Here is a 23,007-nt window from a genome sequence, read left to right as displayed (position 1 = left end):
ATTTTCATTAGGCTTCCTGATTCACAAAAGCTTCTGAACGAGAGGATGCAGAAATGTTTGCTGCTGACTGACTTTATGTTCAGGTCAGGCATGAAAACTGAAGCAGAAAGTGCAATAAAGTAACAATAATTCTTTGAGTCCTCTCATTCCAGCATTTCAAAGCACTTTATCGGCATTAATTAAGTCATGCAACACCCTTAGAAGTAGGCAAGTATTATAATATCATCCTCTCAAAGGGAAAACCAGGAGAGATTAAGTAACTTGTTGAAGTTATGCAGCTAGGCAGTAGTAGATCTTGGATGAGAACTCAGGGATCCTGAATCTGGGCCTGCTTCACACCGATTTTATATGATAGGGAATCTTGTGACTTCAATTAGAGTTCATCCTGATTTAAGTGAGAGAAGAATCTGGACTACTGCCTCCTTCTCTAACCACACCCTAACAGAAGAATCAGAGGGGTAGCCGTGTTAGTCGGTAGTCACAAAAACAACGAGGAGTCCGATGGCACCTTAAAGACAAACAGATTTATTTGGCCATAAACGTTCGTGGGTAAAAAACGTTGCATCTGAAGAAGTGGGTTTTTTTACCCATGAAAAAACGTTGCATCTGAAGAAGTGGGTATTCACCCACGACAGCTCATGCTCCAATACGTCTGTTAGTCTATAAGGTGCCACAGGACTCTCTGTCGCTTTCACTGGATTCCTCGTTGTGTTAAACACAAGAATGACGCTGTTAAATATTTCCAAGTTCATCCTTTTCTGAAAGAACCTGGGCAGCTCATTTGGCTAACTTTAATGGGTACATTTTCAGTGTGGGAGGAAATCATTGTTACTTGGAACCACACACCCACTCACTGACACATACCCCTCGCTGCTTTACTAACTAGCAGCTGCATTGCACAGTATTATTAGAAAGATCTATCTTATCACACATATCACTGTTACCGTACACTGTAGGAGCTAGTGAGTGTCGTGCTTGCGAAATGCACACTCTGCTATATAATGCTGTGCATTAATTTTTAAGAGAAGATTAGATCAGATTGTGCCATATATTTTAATGCAATGTAATCCCTCCTTTAAGGAGATGCAGTCATTAAAACCAAATCAACTGAATGACAACAAATCTCAAAAGCAGGCTGGCAATTCCCAGTGTCTGCCTGGCATCTCACAGACACATCCTGTTGCAAATGTCTCAAATTTCTGATCGTACCTCATTTGTGTCATTCAGTTCATTTCATTGAAAGTACACGGTCTGTGTTCCAATGCCCAGGGGTGATGCAGAGGTTACAGGGTTACTGAACACACGTGCACAAACTCTACCCTGCCCTGCCTGGAGACAATTTCTTTGGTGTACACTCTAGAGGGCCCATTTGTGAAATGTGCGACTCCACCCACACTCTGGTACATACTTGAGGTCAGGGAACTGGTTCAAAGTGATTTTGAGGTTTTGTGCTAAGAACAAAAACAGGAAATTTGCACTAATCTGGTGTCTACCTTTCCCCCCCTCAAATCTGCAACTCTCCCAGGTTTTTATTTTAAAACTATGATTAAAACAACAAAGGATGTGAAGGTACACATAGGCCCCAGTTGTGAGCAGGGTCCAAGCTATGTCAACACAGACTGGGAAAAATGATCCTAGGGCAGGCCAAGGGCCGATCCAGTCTCTGAAGCTACAGCAGTTTAAAGGCTGCTCTAATTTACACCTGGCTGTCCATAGCCCCAAGAGGTTGTTCTGCCACCTAAAAATAGTTGGAGTACAGAGAGACTTTTGTCTATGCCCCCTTCTCCCACTGTACTGGGAGCCAGGAAGGGTGACAACAGCAAACCACAATGACAGCTCTATGCCACCTGGAGGTTCATCCTAAGCAAGAGATGAGGCTTGATCTGGCTTTCTGGTTGCTTTGTACTAAAGCAGGAACCACAATCTGTCCCATAAAATTTAACAAAGAGGGCAGAGAGACTTTGCTGGGGTGAAAGATGTTACAAGACTAAACTTCTGAGGGCACGTGGGTGGGTGAGGTGAAAGATACTGAGTGAATGTAATGGTCTTGGAACCATCTGAATGACAGAAGTCTCCTCTTTCTCCACAGAATGTGTACTGGCAGGACAAGCTTCCCTACCTCAAAGACAACCAAGTAAGAGCACCACTCCATGCACACTGTCATTCATCTGAGAATGCCAACCGGGAGGACACGTGTGGTTGTAGCTTTCATGAGATGAACTCTCCCAATCCCTGGCAGCTGGGGTAAAACCATGTGACTTCAGATAGGCTACCAAACCACCATCAGATGGTAACAACTCTCCATCCTTAGCAATCTTGGGTGGAATTGAACTAGAGGTGAAAAACCTCAATAGTCCAATTTACAATTCTGGAGCCATTCCGCTTCCTATCTGTTTGGCATTCCATAGAATAGTCATGTACCATGGTGTGCCTAGTAGCTTTCTAGTGCTGTCTAAGAGTGGGTGGTTTGGTCAGATTTTGATATCACTTTAACAGAGAAGTCAAGCAGAAATAACTCCACTGGGGCCAGGGCAGTTACTCTCGTTACACACAGTTTCAGACATGACAGATACGGCAGTTTATGAGTCATCTTGGCCAGGTCCCCATGTAAAGCAAAACTGGCTCTCTATTTATTTAACTTGGTTATATAAAGGCTTTGTTTGACTGATCATGCAACCGCATCATTACAGTTGTATTCCAGCATCACTATGATGTCAGCACCCTTATTTGACTTTCGGTCACTATTACTGTAGACCAGATTTTAACCAGTGACCTGACGGCGTAAATCTCTCATTACTAAACTCCTATGAGCCATCTAGCCCTTCCTTTGCTTAACAGTTGATGTTGTATTGCAGTCAGTCATCTGTGCTCCCTGAGTTTCTTGCAATTACCACTAATCTATGTGCAAAATAAGTCCGATTCGGTGCTGAAGCAAAGTGCAAACTGCTGCATGCCATCCACTAAGCGACACTGTTGATTACTATTAAGATTTCTTCAGCCCTCTCAAATGCTTACTTAAATGTAAAGACTCACTTTGAAGATGAAACAGAAATCCAAAACTTCTCCCCTAGGATCGCTCTCTTTCTACACCTACCTGGGAATTGTTCCGCGTTTGTCTTTCTCAGTCAAGTCAATTTGTATCTGCTCTCTAAATAGAAGACTCTTTTCTCTAAATTATTATTTAACGTTAATGTTGCAGGAAATCAAGCTAAAGCTGTTAATTAAAATGCTCTTAACCCTCCGTTGCTGTGATGCCTACAAAAACTTCACACTGACAGGCAGCTGGTATGCTGAGGCTGCTGCCGTTTGGACTGATCCATATTGATTCATTGTATTCCTCCTGTCTATTATTTTCTCTGTTCATCCCTTCTACACAGGAAGTGCCAGACTAGAGCAGAGCATGGTCAGGCTAGTATGGCTTTCTGCGTCTGCAGTGGCATATAACTAACACTGCAGAAAGCAAACCAGGCAGCAATGTATCCTAAAGGCCCAGGAGATCTTTTCTGAGGCCATGGACACAATTAGTTTGTAGTTGCATTTTTAAGGGATCCCTAAGCATCTAGCGGCCTACAACAGACACTGTGATGTAGGTGAATGAATACATAAAGAATGGCCCTGGGTAAAGCTCCCATGCAAGCCCTGCTGAGTCGTGACATATCAAACCTTCAACCTGTAACTGAATATTACCTGTTCTGTCCCTCAGATCCTGTGGACAGAAGCAAACTTATGACTTTATGGGTTGATTTTAAATGGCAGGTGTTTGAAGCTACTCAGGGCTTTGAATGTGAGAAGCAGACACAGTGGAGATGCATCTGTAGGCAGCATGAAGCTAGTTAATATGTCAAACGTGTACGGGAAATGAAATTGATCAGCTGAATATCATGTTCGTATCTATCTCAGGGACTTATCTGGCCTCATCCCTAAAATATCTGAGCACCTAACAATCTTTAACTAACTTATCCGCACAATACTCCGGCAAGGTAGGAAGGTGTTACTACCCCCATTTTACAGGTAGGGCTCAGAGGAGCTAAGCAACCTGACTAGGTCTTATAGGAGGTCTGTGGCAGAGCAGGGAACACACACACACACACACACACACGCACTTTGGTCTGTGTTTGTACATCACCTAACACAATGTAGGTTCACGACTAGGGGTCTTAGATGCTTGGATAATACAAAAAATAAATAATAATACATATCATCTATACATATAAGATCTGATCAGCATAGAAATACATATAGATATCTCAGAGCAGGTTGAATGAGAAAACATTCACCAGAAAGAACACATTAATCAAATATCTTTTTTGAAAAATTGTGCTGCTATTCATCCAATAACATATTCACTGCCGAATATGCAATCGGATCTAGACTGTGGAACTACAAAAACCTACTCATGGAATACGATATTCAGCAAGCCACAGCAATATTTGCTGAATAAAGGGGTGGACTAATACTATCTGACTATCCCTAACATGGTATTCTCTGCACACAGAAAGAGGAATCACTTTACCCACTAGTGAAAAGTAGCTCTCTCCATCTGCCCATTGAGAGGGTGCAGCAGCATCAGAGAACAGTGTAGGCTGTCCCTCAAAAAAACAAAACAGGTTTCGACTTTGCCAACAGTTTGCCATGCTTGTTTATGTGCAAATCAAGTCTTGTTTTAAATCAGGCAACACTACTGGACTATTTGGTGAGGATTTCCAGAGATTTATTCTGTGCTGCGTAGATGGCCCATTCCTACAAACACTTAGGCATGAGGATAACGTTAGTGATGGGAGAAGTCCCATTGATTAAAATGGAACTACTCGAGCGAGTTAAGCTACTCACTTGTGTGTTTGCGGGATTGCCTCTAAAGCAGTATATACCGTATCAGCACTGGAATGGTTATGCATCCATTTCATTGTATCACTTGTTCTAGATCCTTAGCCCAATATTTCTCCTACTCTCCCTTTTGTCATGTTTTTGGTTAACTGTTAAAAAGACAGACAGATCCGTTGTATGTTCTAGCAGGCATTGGCTGATGCCTAGACCTTGGTCCGACCTCTTTGCTGGTTCTCTTAGCTTCATCTGTTTGTACTTCACATCCATGATCTAAAGGAGATACTGATTCCACTGAACTTTTGAGTTAAACTGGTGCCATGTGGAGTGGTGGAGTCTGGGACTACAGGATATTTTGTAGGAGAGTTAAGTATTAAGTTATAATGCATGTTCATCATGCTAAATACCTGACACTTGGAGATTGATGATTACTACCTTTCTTAATAGCTGCATATGATTAACTTTATACTCCTGTAAATTGACAGTGCATAGTATCTACACTGTATCTGATGAAAACCTTGTCCCTATTAGCTGATGTTTGAGCCAGGATGTCTGATATGCGTGCTAGATAATCTCTTCCTGTGTAATCTTCAATTACAAAGACCTGCAGAGATAATCTAAGCATAAAATAACCCCTAGATCGTGATCAATCTCAGGAAAGGGATATACAGTAATACAGTGCTGTACAGAGTAGCTTTTTGGTTATCAGTCTTTGCTGCTGTCTCCATTAGACTCACAACCTATATTTAATTGGATAGCATCTATCTATGGTACTTATAGGACCTCCATGGCCAGAGTAGCTATGGACTTCATAAGCTTTAATGTATTTATTGTCACAGCACTTATGGGAGGGAGGGAAGGAACTGCTATTATACTTCCCTCATTATACCCCCCATGTGATACAAATCCCTGAATATCTCTATTTCTTATCTGTAAAATGGGGATCATGATTCTTTGATCCTTTTATCTACTGAGATTGAAAGCTCTTCAGGGAAGGGACCATCTCTTGCTCTGTGTGTGACCGATTTGTAGCCCAGTGGGGTTCTGATCTCTACCGGGGCCTTCAGGTACTACTGGAATACAAATAGTGATTTTAAAAAAAATGAAATAGCACTTCCAGCAGCCCATTTCACGGCAAACTGTTAGGAGTATATGGGGACTCGATCGAATTAAATGGTTCCCTCCTGACTTTTATCATGGCTATCTCCTTATACAGCATACTTTTAGTTGCATATCTTACCTCCAGCAATATATAGTAAAGAGGAACCTGGAGATATAAATGATGCACATATACTGCTGAAGACATGTGACTGAAACATCATGCAATAAGATTTACCAGAATAGGACAACGCTGCCCTGAAAGTCTGATGTGAATCTGCATTAAACTTTAGTCTGAATATTCAGGAAGCCTTTCTTTATCATTATTATATATTAGATGTAAACAGTAGGAGATTAAAACTGCCTGATAATGAGAATTATCACAGCTATGGAACAGCCTCCAGCTGGAGAGCTACATGTTTCACAGTGCTTTCCTGGCTCTCATTTTCATGAAATACAAGGTAAGTTAGGAGAAAGAAGGTCAAGGTTATCATGGACAAGTTTAATCCATCCTCAGTGGACACCAGTTAATAGCTGAGGACAATTTCAAGAGCAGACTGCAACCGGGAATACCAATGAAGGGGAAAGGCAAAAAAAAAAAAAAAAGTGGCATTGAGATCTTAGAAGATCATAAGTAGACAGATGGTCTTGGACTTTAATGAGCAGTCTTGGCTCCAGACCTTTCTTGGCAGAGTGCTTTAGTTTTAATATTTTCCCTCTTGTCGTGCAAGTTATGGCCCTGGTTAGCTGGCTCTGGTTACCTAAATGTGGATGATTTTTCCATCTAAATAATACTTTGACAATGAAGAAAACAGTTCATAATCTACAACTTGATGGATTAGGTCATGGGGGAACAACACCTATTAGCAGTCATGAAAGTAAGATATTTTTAAAAGTTGGAACAGTGAGTGCAGTGAAGCAGAAACTGCAGGTCTAACCACTTCATCTTATTCTGTATTGACATCAATAATGCACCAATGAAAAACAAAATGAATCAGGCTTTTTATTAACAAAGAATTCTACCCTCAGCTGAACTAAAAGTCAGTTTGGTGGGAAATGTAGGGGGATTTTAGAGCTCAATTTCAAAGTGTCCTCAGTTATTTTAGTTTTTTTCCTCTTTAGTTAGAATGTTCTTTTCATATATTAAATGGATTAGCTTGGAAAATTAAGATTCAGCAGTTCTTCCGGTTCATGAAAATGAAAGTGCAATTGCTACTATACTGGGAAATCAGTAATGTCCATCATGTACTCAGGATAAAAATGATAGGGGCTCTGAACCCTTATGTGTTAGGGCATATCATCATTGTAATAGAAGCCACTGCAGTTCATGCATAATGACCCCACCCTATGACGGCGGGGGGGGGGGGTGACGGAAGGGATAGCTCAGTGGTTTGAGCTTTGGCCTGCTAAACCCAGGGTTGTGAGTTCAATTTAGGGACTGGTCCTACTTTGAGCAGGGGGTTAGACTAGATGACCTCCTGAGGTGCCTCCCAAGCCTGGTATTCTATGATTCTATGAACTGACCCATCCATGTTGGTTGCTATGACCAGGAAATAAATTCAGTCTCATTCCAGCATTTCTGTATGTCACACATTTGTTACAATGGGTCTGTTTCCATATGGCAATTTTAATGGATATATTTCCAAACTGCTGGTTGGTTTTCTGTTGACTAAAGGTTACAGACTGGTCAAACAGTGACTATTTGCCTAGTACACCAGAGGGAGGGCAGGACGAACATTAGATTTTTTGTACTTTACCTAGTAACTCTCCCATTTAAAACTTTGCTGTTCTTTACTTAAGGCCAGATCCTAGTCGCAGTGAAGGAAATGGAATAATCCAGTTAACTTAAACATGAGCAGCATTTGGCTCTTAATCAAAAGCCTAAGAATCTCATATGGGCAGGCTGCATAAATTCTATACTCCCTCCCAGGGCCTTCCCCAACAGCGATTCTGCCTCCTCATTTTCGAGGCCAGGAATGACCGAAATTTGATGTGCCTCTCTAGCACATCAGAATCCAGCTCTGAATCTCCTCCAAACTTGGCCATCCCAATAAGGTGCACACTCCTCCAGAACCCAAGCGTGAAATGTGCTGTATGACAGAACAATGGGATATCTGATGGTGCAAGAGCTCTGGGATTGTTCCCAAGCCAAAGTTGTTTACACTGCAGCAAACCACCTGTCTCCGTGTCATTACCAGGAAGGCAGCTTTATAATGCAAAGTCCAGTTCTGTCTGCAGACAAGATTCAGATCCCTTTCTTCTTCTGGGTGGGGAAGAGAAGCCCTGAAGCCCTAAATGGAGCTTCAGGTCCCCTCCTTCCTTCCAGTCCCACACATCCACCTTCTCTTCTAAGTCATAAGTGCTAAAAATCAAACCACCTTGATCCTTAATCATCTAGGGCTTATTGCTTCAGTGACACCAGGCTCCCCTGGCTACCACCCCAGTCTGAAGTGCATGATTGTGCATGACTCCTGCTGACCAGAAAGTGAGAGAATTTGATTAGGATTCTAACCGGGGTCTCTGCCTGTCTATCCATCCAAAAACTGCCTAATCGCCAGGATACCTGGGTATCCTGATTGCCACTACAGCACACAACTAGTGGGGCTGGCTCCGTGTCCCACAGCTACCATTTAACTCCCATCACACCTAATGGGACTAAGACTAGTGATCAACTGACATCTTTTGTAGGCTCTCCATGCCATAGGAGAGAATCTTTCTTTAGTATGATGGCTCTACTTCCAAGGGCTGTGCAAGCAAAGACTCAATTCACCATGGTCAGAGGCACTGGATTCCAGTAAGAGGAAAGTCTGCAGTGCTCCCCTTTCCAGCAGTTACCTACAGCAGTGACCCTGTATAAGCCAGTGCCCAGGAGATTTTCAAAGGAAAGGCAAGAAGTGAGGATAAATAGGAGAGAAGCAGAGAAAATATTTATAAAAATGCCATGCAATAACAAAATGTCTTTAAAAGGTTTTGGCTTTAGATCTAGCCAACATTCTTGCCACCCCCAGCCCCGCGCCCCGAACAATCCAAAGTCTGGATAATCATGGGGGTTTAATGATATAATGACAGAGAAATAAGTGTCTAACTTTTATAAAGGAACATAACCGTTGAGAATGCCAAGCTCCTTTTTGCTCAGGTTAGAAATTCAGGGCTTACCTGAAGAGGCCGAAGAATCATAGGTACTTCTGTCCTTCCTATTCATCCTGAAGGACTGAATGTCCTTTTCCCTGTACGTTCCAAACCCTTCAAAGCTTCTTCTTTTATTCCCACTTGCATCATTGTCCCGCTTTTCACTGGAGGAACTGATTTCACCAAACATGTCCAGGGACTCTGACCTTGCACTAGTCTCAGCGTTACCCGAGTATCTCTTTGTGCAAGAGTCAATGGGATCGTTGCTCAAGTCACTTTTATCTTTGCTCTGCGTCCACTGCTGGGCATCAGAAAGCGATAACGTAGACAGTGTATCCACTTCAAAGTTACTCTTTGAGCCTTTGTGTCCCATTTCACAATGCTGGTGCTTCTGTTTCTCCTTATGCTTGCTTTTCTCGTTGAGCAAGGAGAGGTCTTTGTCTGAGCCACTTAGCCTTTCACTGATTGCATGGCTGGAGAAGCCGGTGGACTTGCTAGCAAAAAGACCGCTCAGATCTTCATGTGCCCCCAATATCCGCTCATCCTTATGCTTGTGCTTATGTTTGTGTTTTCTTTTGTGAAGTCGGCCACTAGAAAGGCTGGTTCCTCCAACCTTTGGAGGTGCCAAGGAGGACTGCATATCTCCAAGGCTCATTCCCACAGGTGTCTGCAGGTGCACTCCGTGTTTGGCTTTATGCTTGGCAGTGGTGGACATCTTCATATGAGAGCCTGAATGGAACTGGGGTGGGGGCACTGCGGGCCTCATAAATGGGGAAGCTGCTCCAAGTGTGTGGGACAGGTACAAAGGAGCTGGATACTGACCGTAGTAACCAAGATTCATCATAGGCATTGATGTGTAAGGCATTCCATAGGGTGCATAGTAACTCCCACTGGGAATAGGGTAACCGAACCCTTGTAAAAAAGGCACCTTTGTCATGGTGTCATTGGTTTTGGCAGGTCTACCACGCTTCTTCTTCGACTTCATGTCAGAGGTCCTGCGAAGATAGAGCAATGGGTCATACTGGATATATGGCACAGGGTAATAATGATCAAAATTAATCCTGAAAATGCTAGGATATGGATTTTCATGGTAAAACGTGTAGCTTCTATGGGAAATCCTGAACACTTGAAACTTGTTGATGAGCTCCTCGAGGTCTGCAAGAAACTGGAGGTCATCTCTGTTCTGCAGGCTTTTCCTTTTCCTCTTGTGCTTTGGCTTTTTAATGCTCTCGTGAGCGAGAAAGTTATCAACAATGAGATGCTTCTGCCGGTGACCATGCCTGTTCTTTGTGCTGGTGTCAGATGGTATGGCCTCTGGATTGTCCAGGGTACAGAAATCAAAAGAGTACCTCCTGCGGGATTCTGAGCTTTTTTCTGCTTGGTCAGAAGTGCTGTTATTGTCTGTACCTATTCCACTGTCGCTTGGTATGGTTTCCTCGCTGTGAGACTCACTCACTGGTGACAGCGTGACTTCTTTCAGAGAACCTATTTCACACAGATGGGAAGGTGAGTTAGCCATTAACCTGGGTGGAGACAGCTTCCAAGTTCCACTGTGCATTCCTTTCTGGGTTTTTGTAGGAAGAGCACTGATGGGTTGAAGATTTGGCATAGTTTTTAACTCTGAAAAATTTGTTTCAGTGCTTGCAGGGCTAAGGTTGCCATTAGACCCCACTAACTGTGTTGAAAGCGGATGAATAGCTGCTGGTGACAATGCCACAAGTGACTGCAAGTTGGAAGGCACTGCTGGGTTTTCTGGCTGGCTCAAAACAGGCCTTGAATGCTTGATGGCTGTCTTAGGTTCTTCTGGAGGGGGCTGCAGCTCTGCTCTTGGCTTCCTGCCCCGTTTTTTGCCAATGTAGATAGTCCCCCTCTTGCTGACATTTATTTGCTTCCCTAGTCTGGCATCGATGGTCGCAGCTCCTGGGCTGGATGGGGGCTGGGCTTTTGTTTTCAAAGCTATGTTGCTGGAACAGGACAAGATCTGATTCAGAATATTCTTCCTCTTGAGGGACTTCATCTTGTTGATGGTCTTGATGGTCTTCTTATCCAACACGCCCAGCTTGCCGACCTTTTTGTGAAATTTCAGTTCACTGATGGATTTGTCCTCCCCTGGGACCATCTGGGCCAGCTTAGCCAGGTTCCGTCTCCTCTTCCTTTTCTTTGTGCCTGGAAATTCTCGATTGATTGGACTGACCGGGCTGGTGGAGGTCCCCTCGTGGATGGTTTCAACAGTGAGCAAAGGCTGTTTCTTTGGTCGTCCTCTTTTTTTCTTGATGGGCGTAATCACAGTAAGACTGTCTGTATTGGTATACAGAGGGCTAGATGGAGTGATGGGATAGGCTGAAGGGGGCTCCACCATCAGCTTCTCGGATGTAGCCATGGAGGTTTCCTGAAGCATGTTTTTAGGTTTGCTGCAGGTCCATCTCCGTTTTGCTACAAGTTTTGGGTGCTGGACTTCTGGCAATCTGCTTGATGCAGGAAGATTGGTAGGAGTGGACATGGAAGTTCCAGCTGCAGATTTTCTGAGCCTACCTGCACTGTTTGGGGGAGCTTTGTCAGTGATCCCACGGCTCTCAATAGCTGTCAATAGGGACTCGTTCTCGGGAGCTTTCCCTTGCTTTGTGGCTCGAAGATCTTTTTTGCTCCCCTCCAGTTGTGAACTAGTCCTGTTTGCTACTTCACTGCTCATGGGAAGTCCAGAAGGTAGGCTTTTTTCCTGGATAGTTTTATCTGCTGTAGATTTTGAAGATTGCCTTTTTTTCCTTTTGTGGCCAGACATATCTGCTGTTGGAGTCTTTATTGGGATAGTAATTCGTACGTGACTGGTGTCACTCTCAGAACCATTAGCAGAACTCGGGTTCTGCCTCGAGGGCGATGCTTCTAGCAGTTTGTCCGTTGAATAAGATTCCTTTTTCCCTTCCATGCTGTCATGGGTTTTGCTCTCAAATGCTTTTTGAGCATTTTTCACCCATTCTACGTCTGTGTTTTGGATGGTTTGAATTATTAAGTCTTTTTTGCTGGATTTCTTCTTTGTGTTCCCAGTGGGTTGGTCAGGGATCTCCATTTGGCCTCCTCCCTCTTTATCAACTAGAGGCAAAAGCCCATTGCACTCTGATGGATTGCTAGGCTGGGATGCTGCCGTGATGTTATTTGGTGATGGAACTGCACTGCATACAGCCAGCTCTTTATTGTTGGTTGACAACTGACTCCATGTGCTTCCTGCACCAGATTTCTTTGTTTGAGACTTGCTGAAAGAAACTGGCTCTTGAGCAGAAACCTTGGTGGCACTAGCTGCTTCTCGGCTGGATTCTGTATTGAGGAAGCAACTTTGAGAAGCAGATCCAGTGTCAGAGCTTGCTGACCAGTCAAGATGGTGCTGGTTGCTGCTTTTTTGCTGGTGCTTTGATTTTAAGGTGTCACTGGTGAAGTCCTGTTGGAGGCCTGGGTCATAGTGCAGAGCAGAATGCTTTGGGGGCCGGTCATAAACCTGCAAAGCAGAAGAAAATGAAAAAAAAAAAGTAAGTTTATTGGGCTCATCATAAACATTAATGTAAAGATCTTATAAACTTGCATGTTGAAGGACAACTACTCTTAAATGATCTGCTCTTAAGTTTCAAGATACTTTGTAAAGTCGCCTTAAAAAAGGACACAGGTGAAACTTGACCACAGATTTATGAGTTGTAAATGCATCTTTTTGCAACCTTAAGACCAATAGAAATATTTCCATACACTTTTAAATTACTAAGGATATATATAGGGTTTTTGTGTGTGTGTTTGCACATGCACACTTTTAACACAAGCAAAACCTTCCCTTGTAAGTGGCCTGATTTTGCAACCTGTTCCCACGTTGAGTAACCATTACCTTTGCGGGCAGCCCCTCCGTGTCAGAGAGGGATGCAGAATCAGATCCCGTGTTTGCAGCTCAAAATTTACAGTCTGGTGCTAGTGCAGGAGAAGTGGACAAAGACATTGTCTAGAAAGTGAAAATGAAATTGACGGGTCTGCTTTTTTTAGAAACCTCAGGGAAAAGCGATGAAAAGGCATGGTCCTGAATCTTCAAAGACTTATTTACCTGCTTAGCTTTATATATGTGAGTAGGCCCAACTGGACTACTCATGTGAATACAGTAAAGTAGGATCAGGACCCAAATTAGTTTTTAACGTCTCTTTCTATTTTAATGAACTGTAATTCGCAATCTGGGTAAGCAATATTTGCAATATGATTTTTAATCTGACCACATCCCTTCAAACTTCAGGGATAACATAAAGAGTACAGTTATGTTGAAGACTAGTGCAGAGCAAATGAAAGTCCACATTGATTCTCGATGGACTTTCTTCAGCTGAAGAAATTATGCATGTTTCAGGCATAACATTTTCAAAAGCCCCTTCAAACAAAACAAACCCACTTCACTTTCATTTATTGACCACTTCTAGACTCTTGCTCCCCTGTAATCATTTGTTGGTTTTATGATGATTTCCTATCCATTTTTGTGATGCTCCATGTTAAGCTGTGAAATGTGTTTCATACATGTAGTATTGCAAGCTACTCTTCAGGAGTAAACTGTGATTGTAATTAGACTGAATACCAAATACGTGATGGGATACTTAAAATAAATGTGTAAGCAAGGGAAGAACAGTAGAAAATAACACTAACTACATTTTACTGCCACAGTTTGGCTATTACAGTTAAGTTTATATCAGCGGTACTACCATAAACCTCTTTTTCTCGGGATTTATAACAGATATTTCGGGGAAAGAAGATCCCATCCTAAGAGGTTTTCAGGTCTATGAAGCATGGTTGTCAGAAGTGCTACATCACCCCAATCCTGAATGACCGCAAATGAAATTTTGTTCTTTTAGGGTGCCAACAAACATGTGGAGAAGGGTGATCTAGTGGACAATTGGACTTTCAGAAAGTTTTGGCAAGGTCCCTCCACAAAGACTTATAAGCAAAGTTAGCATTCATGGGTAGGGAAGGTGTTCTCGTGGATCAGTAACTGATTTAAAGATAGGAAACATAGAGCAGGAATAAATGATCAGTTTTCACGGTGGTGAGAGGTAAAAAGCAGGGTCCTCCAAGGATCTGCACTCGGACCAGTGCTGTTCAACATGTTCATAAATGATCTAGAAAAAGGGGTAAACAGTGACATGGCAAAGTTTTCAGATGACACAAAATAACTCAAGATAGTTAAGTCCAAAGCTAACTTCAAAGAGTTACAAAGGAATCTCACAAAATGGGAGTAAGTGGGCAACAAAATGGCAGATGAACTTCAGTGTTGATAAATGCAAAGTAACGCACATTGGAAAATATAATCCCAACTATAAATATAAAATGATGGGGTCTAAATTAGCTGTTACCATTCAAGAAAGAGATCTAGGAGCCTTTGTGGATATTTCTAAAAAACAAATCTGCTCAAAGTACAGCGGCAGTCAAAAAAGCTAACAGAAAGGAATAGATCATAAGACAGAAAATACCATCGTGCCACTATATAAATCCATGGTAAACCCACACCTTGAATACTGTATGCAGTTCTAGATGCCCCATCTCAAAAAAGATATATTAGAGTTGGAAAAAGTAAAGAGAAGGGCAACAAAAGTGATCAGGGGTATGGAACAGTTTCCAGATGAGGAGAGATTCAAAAGACTGGAGCTGTTCAGCTTGGAAAAAAGACGACTAAAGGGGGGATATGATCGAGGTCTATAAAATCAAGAAAGGTGCGGCGAAAGTGAATACGGAAATTTACCCCTTTTCACAACACCAGAACCAGGGGTCATCCAATGAAATTAACAGGCAGCAGATTTAAAACAAACACAAGGAAGTACTTCTTCACACAATGCACAATCAAATTGTGGAACTCATTAGCAGGAGATGTTCTGAAGGCCAGAAGTATAGCCAGGTTAAAAAAAGAGTTAGATAAATTTATGGAGAATAGGTCCATCAATGCTTATTGGGCAAGGTCAGGGATAAAACGCAATGCTCTGACTGCCAGAAGCTGAGAGTGGACGACAGGGAATGGATCACTTGATAATTACCCTGTTCTGTTCCTTTCCTCTGAAGCATCTGTCTCCAGCCACTGTTGGAAGAGAGAATACTGGTCTAGATGGACCACTGGTCTAACCCAGTATGGTCATTCGTATGTTCTTATGTTTAAAGGTGGTGAACTACCAGGTTCAGGATTTATGTTTAGAGACCGGCAAACCTGTATATTACTGGGAAATGGATGGTGATAGATCCTTAGTGGGTGTATGTAAAAGTCAGGCATGTGGCCTTGTTGGAACACACCATAATATTTAAGCTATTGGGGTGCACTGGCTCAAGGAGTAACTGGAGATTCTTCAGTTCTGGGGATTGTTCGGCATTTGTGCATGTGGGCTGAGCATGCTTAGGAAAGGAAAAGATTCCCAGGAAAAGTAAAGTGAGAAAACAGAGTGTGCAGCTGTTGTAAATTGCAGGTGTTTTGGTTTGTGCACCCTTCTTCTCAGCCTATTCCCAGAGCCCAAGCAGTAAACTGATCCCGAGGAATGAACTAGCCCCTCGTTCTACAAGGAGCTCCCTCTACGTCAGTGCTGAATCACACGGAGCAGACAGTAAAGGGAGAGCCTGCACTGATGCGACCTGCGCTGCATTTGCTCGGGGGTTCTAGGATGACACAATCTGCTTGTTTACATGGAGGAGTTCAGTTTCCAGGGTTGTGAATTTGACATCTTTCTTCAGGCAGGCCTACAAAAGGTAGCCACCTCCCTCCATCCCCTTTGGCCACTGAAAAAGGAGGGCACTGAAATATTGTGTTTAGCGTAAAATCATTATTTTTTAAAATAATGATCAAGCTCACAAGATGCATAGTCAACTTCATTGTCCCCCTGCTGCTTCTGCCGGCTCTCAGCTTCCAGACCAGATGGTGCCTGGTTCTTATGGTGTGCAGTATGAAGAGCACAGGGGCAAGACTGGCTCCAGAAGCTATCCCATACCTGGCCAGGCCTCAGTAAAGATACAGGCACAACTGCAGTTCCATCACTCCCTCCCTAATCTCCTGGGAGCACACACAGGGGTGCTTATGCTGGCTTTCACAATGGGACTGCGGGACATGGAAGGGGAAGTACATTGCACTTTATCAAGCAGTCTAGCAGCAGGCTTTCTTAGCAGAAGGTTTGCTCTCGACTTCAGTCAGACCCGGACTATACCTCTTGCTTTCACATCAGTCTATAAAGCAGCTACCCCACTGAGAGGACTTCCTGGTGTGACTTTTGTTTTTCATTAATATTTACATTGCAGCAGCAACCAGAAAGCTCCATATTGGGGTCATGCTGGGTGCTGTACAAACACAGGAGTAACAATCTATGCCCCAAAGATCCCTAAATAATAATGATCTCTCACTTAAAAAACTCGCAAAAACTAGAACTTACAGGGCTCTGATGGTGTAAAGCTGGCACTGTTCCACTCTCTTCCATGAAGATGTAGGACTTTACTTCAGCGGAGCACCTAGCCCTATGGCTGTAATCAAAGTAACCCTAAAGTTCCTCCCAAAAGGCTGAGTTGTGAAACTCAATGCCCTGAGAAATTTCATTTGAAAAGTAAGGGTTACAGCAGTCAAAAAAAAAAAAAATCACAATGCCCCTCACCCTTGGCTTAAAAAAGGCAAAGATATTTAATTCAGGGCTAAAAATAGTAATGATAATTTGAGGACCGACAACTTGGATGCCAACTGCAAAGCAGCGGACTTTTTGTGACTCAGGGCTTGCCTACACTGAGCCGCAATACAGATGACAGGGGCGTGAATTGCAGAGCACCCCAAAATGTTGCACTCTAACTGTCCTGTGTGGATGCTGCGGGTGCAAACGAAAAGGTCTACATTAAAGCAAACCTGCTCCCGCCAGCAGCATCTTTCTGCTCCCGCCAGCAGCGTCCACATGGGGCAGTTCGATAGCAACACTCTGGTGAGCTCTGCAATTCACGCAGTGGTGTAGTTTGGACATAGCCAGTTACCGGTCCGCTCTGATCACCTTGTCTCCCAAAGCGGAGGTTGACACTGAAACTACCGACGGATCTCTAACTATAGCCCTGCTGTTCCTATAATACCACAGAGAAGCACAAGCTTTATATTGCAATCCATGAAAAGAGATACATGTGACATCTAAGGTGCCAGGCCCGCAACTGTTTAATCACATGTTCTACTTTAAGCACAAAGGAGTCACCCTGGTTTCAACAGGACTTCAAAAGTTAAGCCCCTGTGGAAGGGTTTGCAGGATTGTGCCATCTGTACATTCTATCAAAACTATGTATTCGCCCAAGCATGCAACAGCCCACTGGGTCTCTTAATGTAGCTTCTTCCAGTATCATTTTACGATGAACTCTCCCCCGTCAAACACACGCATGCCACTCTCACATAATTCTTCAGCATACGCTACTCCAGCATGGCAACCAGAGATCATGTTGCCTGCAGCAGGTCGAATTTGACTTGCTGCAATTGATATGTGGGCACTGTTTACTTAAAAGGACCGGCAAATCAGCTAGCTGAAAGTAATGCAGTTAAGTGTATTTTGTTCCCAATGTATCCATCTGGATCACACCGCCTGATCCCATTGTCCCTAATGTTTCAGCTTTAATTTCCCCTGCTGGGTGAGCCCCACAATCAAAGGGCATTGTGAACAAAGATCGAGCAACAACAAAAAACAAACAAAAAACCTCACAACAACCCCCCCGCAGTAAAGATAGCCGTAGGGACTGGAGCTTTCAGTGGGGGTGACTGTGAACAGGGCTCTTCAGACAACAGCTGATGGCTATTTCTCATTGCATTTTCTGGAATTCATTTCTTTGTACAACTGCCAGTACAGAATACTGTATACAGCAGCTTGGCTACTCATTCCAATAGGTTGTTGGCTTCAGCAGAGTTAATTGTAGCTATATCAGTAGCACCGAGAGCAGAATCTGGCCCATTCATGGGAATGGAAGATTTATTCGTATTTAGCTTTTGGTCTATCTGTAGAATTTCATCACCAGGGCCTGCCCGTGTTGGCATTTTGCTCTTCACGAGGCCCCAAATCACAGCAATGTGGGAACTCCTTCCCTGTCCAGCGATTCTGAAACACGCTGCCTGCCATCCTTTCTTGAGGGAGGCGGGGATAGGAATTTACTCTTGCCGTGTTGCCAACTCCTGTGATTTGAGCACGAGTGTCGTGATATTTGGCGACGCTCTAAAGGCCCTAGCTCCTGGATGTGTGTGACTGCGTGAAAATCTCAGTTTTCATTTTTGAAACATTTTTGAACATTCTGAAGTTCCTAGTCCTCAGGGCTGCAGAGAGAAGATGGGAAAATGTAGCATAAGTGCCCCCCCGAAAGCTTAGGATGCAGAGGACAAAACTCAAATGAACCCCAAGGTAGCCTATTTTTAAAAAAAAAATCTCCTGATTTGTAATCCAACCTCATGATTTTTGAAGCCTGACTCGCGGTTTTTTAACACACAGGCTTGGCGATGCTGCATAGACCTGTGTCAGCAGCAAGTGACAGGACATCCAGCACCAGCTCAGCTGTCCTGCCCAGAGAATAAGGGGAGGAGGAGCACCCACTTCCAACTTGCTCCATGCATGCTGCCCATTTACCACTGCACATGCCGATCTGGGTAGCCTGCACAGGTGCATACGGGAATGTATTACCCCCTTTTACGCCTTTATGCTGGCATGCCGTCCAAGCCGCAAGCTAACTGCTTAAAAGAGAGGGCCGGATTCTGCCAACCCAGGAGGAACTGTGCCATACTCTGTCAGCATTAAGGGTGACAGAATCTGGTCCACAGGAAACCTTTACATTTATTTACTGAATACCTCATACTTTTTTTAAATCATTCCCCTTTCAAAATCTATCCCTTAAATCCATGCACCACTTACTGTCCCAGAGCAGGAACACTAGGAGCAAGAAGAGATCCCAGTAACCGCCTGGTCAAAAGCAAGCCCTTAGTAAAGATAATATAGGTTTAAAAAAATGACACAACTTAAAAACAATACTAAAAGAAAACTTGGCTGCTAATATGTAAGGAGCCCCCTTTTACAAATGCACCTTCTTCCAGAGGTAGCATGCATAAAGCTTGTCAAGGCCCTGGCTCACAAATCAAAGTTAATACTATAACGCCCCCTCTTTAAATCATTCGCAGATCCATCTGTGTAATGGCTCCTCAAGTGTAATTCCCTATTAAGAGGCTTTATCTGGAGAGATAAGCAGCTGGTTCCCATGTCACTAATTGCTGTCTGCTGTGATTTTAAAACATCTGCACCATTGTGCTCTTCATTTTCATATTCTAATCACCCTGAAACTTGAAAAAGGTACATCATTGATTGTTTCTGTGGGTTAATTAGTACACAGTCTCCTTGTAGAGACAATTTAAAGGCAGTCAGAACCTCAATCAGCAAGTTTGTTTTAAAAATTAATAACATCGGGAGCGTCTGTGGGGACTGGCATCCACCGTGACATATCAGAGTTCACTCTGGGGATATTCTGTCCTTTGTTACACTGTTCTTAGGACAGGGAGAGGGGAAGCTTTTCATAAACGAATGATGTAATTTAGAATCAGGGTCTTAGGAAGTGCTTGCTGTTATCTCACAGCCATCCCTGACTCCCCCTAGAAAGGTTTCAGAGTAATAGCCGTGTTAGTCTGTATTCGCAAAAAGAAAAGGAGTACTTGTGGCACCTTAGAGACTAACCAATTTATTTGAGCATGAGCTTTCATGAGCTACAGCTCACTTCGCATGAGCTTTCGTGAGCTACAGCTCACTTCAAGTGAGCTGTAGCTCACGAAAGCTCATGCTCAAATAAATTGGTTAGTCTCTAAGGTGCCACAAGTACTCCTTTTCTTCCCCCTAGAAAATTAGTCTGAAGTGCCTAAGTCACATTTTCAAAAGTGACTTCAGCACTCAGGACCCAAAATCTCCTTGAAAGTCAGTGGGATCTGACTCCTGTGTGCCCAAGTCACTTTTGAAAATGGGACTTAGGTTCTTGGGAAAATGTTACCTTGAGGTTTTTAGAAGGGACCAGTGACTTTGGACGCCCTGAATTTTAGGTGCCCAATGTGAGGTGTGATTTTCAAAATGTGCAGAGCAGCCGCCTTCTGAAAATAAGGCCCTTTTTTGGTTTCTTAAGTTGGGCATCCAAAAATGGAGGCACCCAAAATCACTAGTCACTTTCAAAAATCTTGGCCTGGGTTCCTGCATCATATAAAACTAGTATATATGACAAAATATTATCGGGTGATGGGGGTTGGGAGGGAGGGACTTCTAAAGAAAGAGAACAGGGAGATCTCCAAGGTCAACAAAGGCATAAATAAACCTGGCTCCTACCAATTCTTAGCTGAAAGTTGCGAGGGAGTAGTGTTGTCCTTTCTTCTCAGAAAGGGACAGCTGAAAATTGGCCACTTGAAGCTCACAGTCAAAGCAAAGTAAAATTTCCATCAGCCTCCACTGAGATTCTGGCAGGCTGGAATCACTCTCCTAAAGCCTATGTCATGATGGCTTTATGGCCTATCGTATATCAATAAACAGGGGCTTGATGCACTCTGTTCAGTGGGAGGACTTCTCGGTGCACTGAACCTTAATAAAACATAGAGTGAAGCTATAAACAAAAGGATTCAGGCTTCTGAAATGTACCATCAACTAACAAACAACTCAAAGGCCCCAAGCTCAGCAGAGCTCACTTCAGGCAAACGTAGCCATAACTAAAAGGGTTCTATCAAGACAGAAAGGAATACAGAACTGGCATGCTATATATGCTGGAATAGAAAACAACAAAAGGATCTCAAAAGTACAAATGAGACCCTGACACGCCTGTGGGGAGCCTCACTGAAGCCAGCATAGATCTGATTGCAGGAGTCTGGTGTTAATTTTTTTTTAAGTTAGTTACGCCATATTAATAGACAAGTAGCTCATGCATTATTCCAAAGGAGAGGGATTTTCCGGAGCGACTAGAAAATGTGCTCTCTCTCCAGTCCCTTCCCTCCAAAAATCCTTGTACTTTCAGTTATGTAAAACCAAATGGAAATGGCACTCTCAGGAGTCAGGAGCTCTGACCTGTCACACTTTTTTTTTAAAAGAGAAAATGACATGAAGCTGCAGGGTGACCACTTGAGGGCCTGACACAGCATGGGGTTGGAGAGGGCTAATTAAGAGTAAAACATCACCTGTGTCCATTTACAGAACATGAACTGGTATACATTGGGAAGATCTCCACTGAAGTCAATGGGGTCCTTCTGGATTTACACCTAATGTGACTAAAAAGACAATGTAGCCCCTAAGTCTTTTTCTGCAACTACTCAGTTACAATAATTTTGATACATAGAAAGTAGGGCCCTACCAAATTCACGGCCATGAAAAACACATCATGGATGTGAAATCTGATCTTTTGTGTGCTTTTGCCCTATATGTAAGCGGGGGAATAGTCCTGCTCTTGTGGGGAACTTTCCTGGCTTCTGCACTACCCCAGTGAAGTGGGCTAGCGAAAGGATCCGAGTCCTCACTTCCACTTCCTTTACTCAGTGGTCTCCCTGCCCTTGAGGACTCCCCTTCCACTCTCCTGTCTGGCAGAGTCCTCGTAACCCCAACAAGGCTGGGGCCAGGATTCCTGGGGGGCTTGACCCCCAACCCTGCTGTGGTCACCTAGGACAGGGGCTAGGGTGTTCCCACTCCGGGGTACTCTCTCTGCACTGGGCACTTCTCTGACCCACTGACCATTACATACAATTGAAAGCAAATGCAAGTTATTTAATCAACAATTAATTTTAAAAAGAATAAGGGGAAATGGGAAAGGTTAAAGGAAACACATCACCCCGCTCTGTGGCAGGGAACATCACAAACAGGGTCTCTGGAACATCAGGGCAGTTCACAGTCTGCTCCTGGTAAGTCCCAGGCCTCCTGCTCAGGCCCTGGCTGTGCTGTAGGGATTCTGTGGGTTGGACACTCGCTCTGGTGGTGGCCGCACGCTCTCAGGCTCTAAGTGGTAGGACCCTTCTTCCCGGTGTCGCCCCCGCCCTGTCGGGGTTACGATCCAAGCCTGGCCTGCAGAGCCTGTTGGCTGAGGCGTCTCTCTGTGCTGGGCCTGCTGCCCAGGGTCCCCCTCGGTCTCCTCAGCTGCTCACTGCACCCAGCTCCGGACTGCTCCAGCCCCAGCTCCACCGCTCTGTCTCTGCACTGCTGCCGCTGCTCTGCCTCCAGCTCCCTGGGCTGCTTCTCTGGCCCCTCTGGCTCTGGTTGCTACAGCTCTGCTCCCAGGACAGGTCTGCTCTGCAGGCTGCTTCTGTGACTCTGCTCCCAGCACTGACCTGCTTCCTGGGCTGCTTTTCTGGCCCCTCTGGCTCTGGTTGCTGCAGCTCTGCTCCCAGAGCAAGTCTGCTCTCTCTGGGCTGTGCCTCTGGCTTTGGGGCTGCAGCTCTGCTCCCAGGACAGGGTCTGCTCTCTCTGGGTTGCTTTTCTGGTCCCTCTGGATCTGGCCCAGCTCTGCTCCCCAGCTTAGCTCGGGTCCCTGCTTTCTCCTTAGCTCGGCCCCACTCTCTCTGACCCAGGCAAATCCAGCTCACACGGGGGACGGGACCTCCCTGGCCTCCTGACTCCCTGATTAGCCTGCCCCCCTGTCATTCAGGCTGACCTGGAGCATTGGCCTCTCCCCATTGTTCCTGGGGGCTGTCAGTCTCAGGGTCCTGATTCCCCATCGACCCTTCCCCCTTTTTACTACTGGGAGCTAGCAACCAAAACACCCCCACTGAATGTTAGTAAGGGGGCAACAGTCCCCTCACATATACTACACAGATTTCATGCGGGAGACCAGCGTTTCTCAAAGTGGGGGGCCTGACCCAAAATGGTGTTGCAGGGGTATTACAAAGTTATTTTGGGGGGAGAGTGGGGGAGTCACTGTACTGCCACCCTTATTTCTGTGCTGGCTTCAGAGCTGGGTGGCCGGAGAGCAGCGGCTGTTGGCTGGACGTCCAGC

The 23,007-nt window shown here is 44.2% G+C and overlaps 1 protein-coding gene across 1 annotated transcript in view; it reads right to left on the bottom strand.

Moving 5' to 3' along the window:
* Nucleotides 1–23,007, bottom strand: part of SETBP1 (SET binding protein 1) — a 321,007-nt gene that overhangs the window by 81,830 nt on the left and 216,170 nt on the right. The window contains exon 3 of the mRNA XM_084628994.1: nt 9,076–12,535. Coding sequence (XP_084485120.1) covers nt 9,076–12,535 — 3,460 coding nt within the window. The remainder of the gene's footprint in view (nt 1–9,075; nt 12,536–23,007) is intronic.

The sequence above is a fragment of the Lepidochelys olivacea genome (genome assembly GCF_965140295.1).
Source record: "Lepidochelys olivacea isolate rLepOli2 genome assembly, chromosome: 5".
Taxonomy (NCBI): Eukaryota; Metazoa; Chordata; order Testudines; family Cheloniidae; genus Lepidochelys; species Lepidochelys olivacea.
This window is presented reverse-complemented; position numbering and strand designations above follow the sequence as displayed.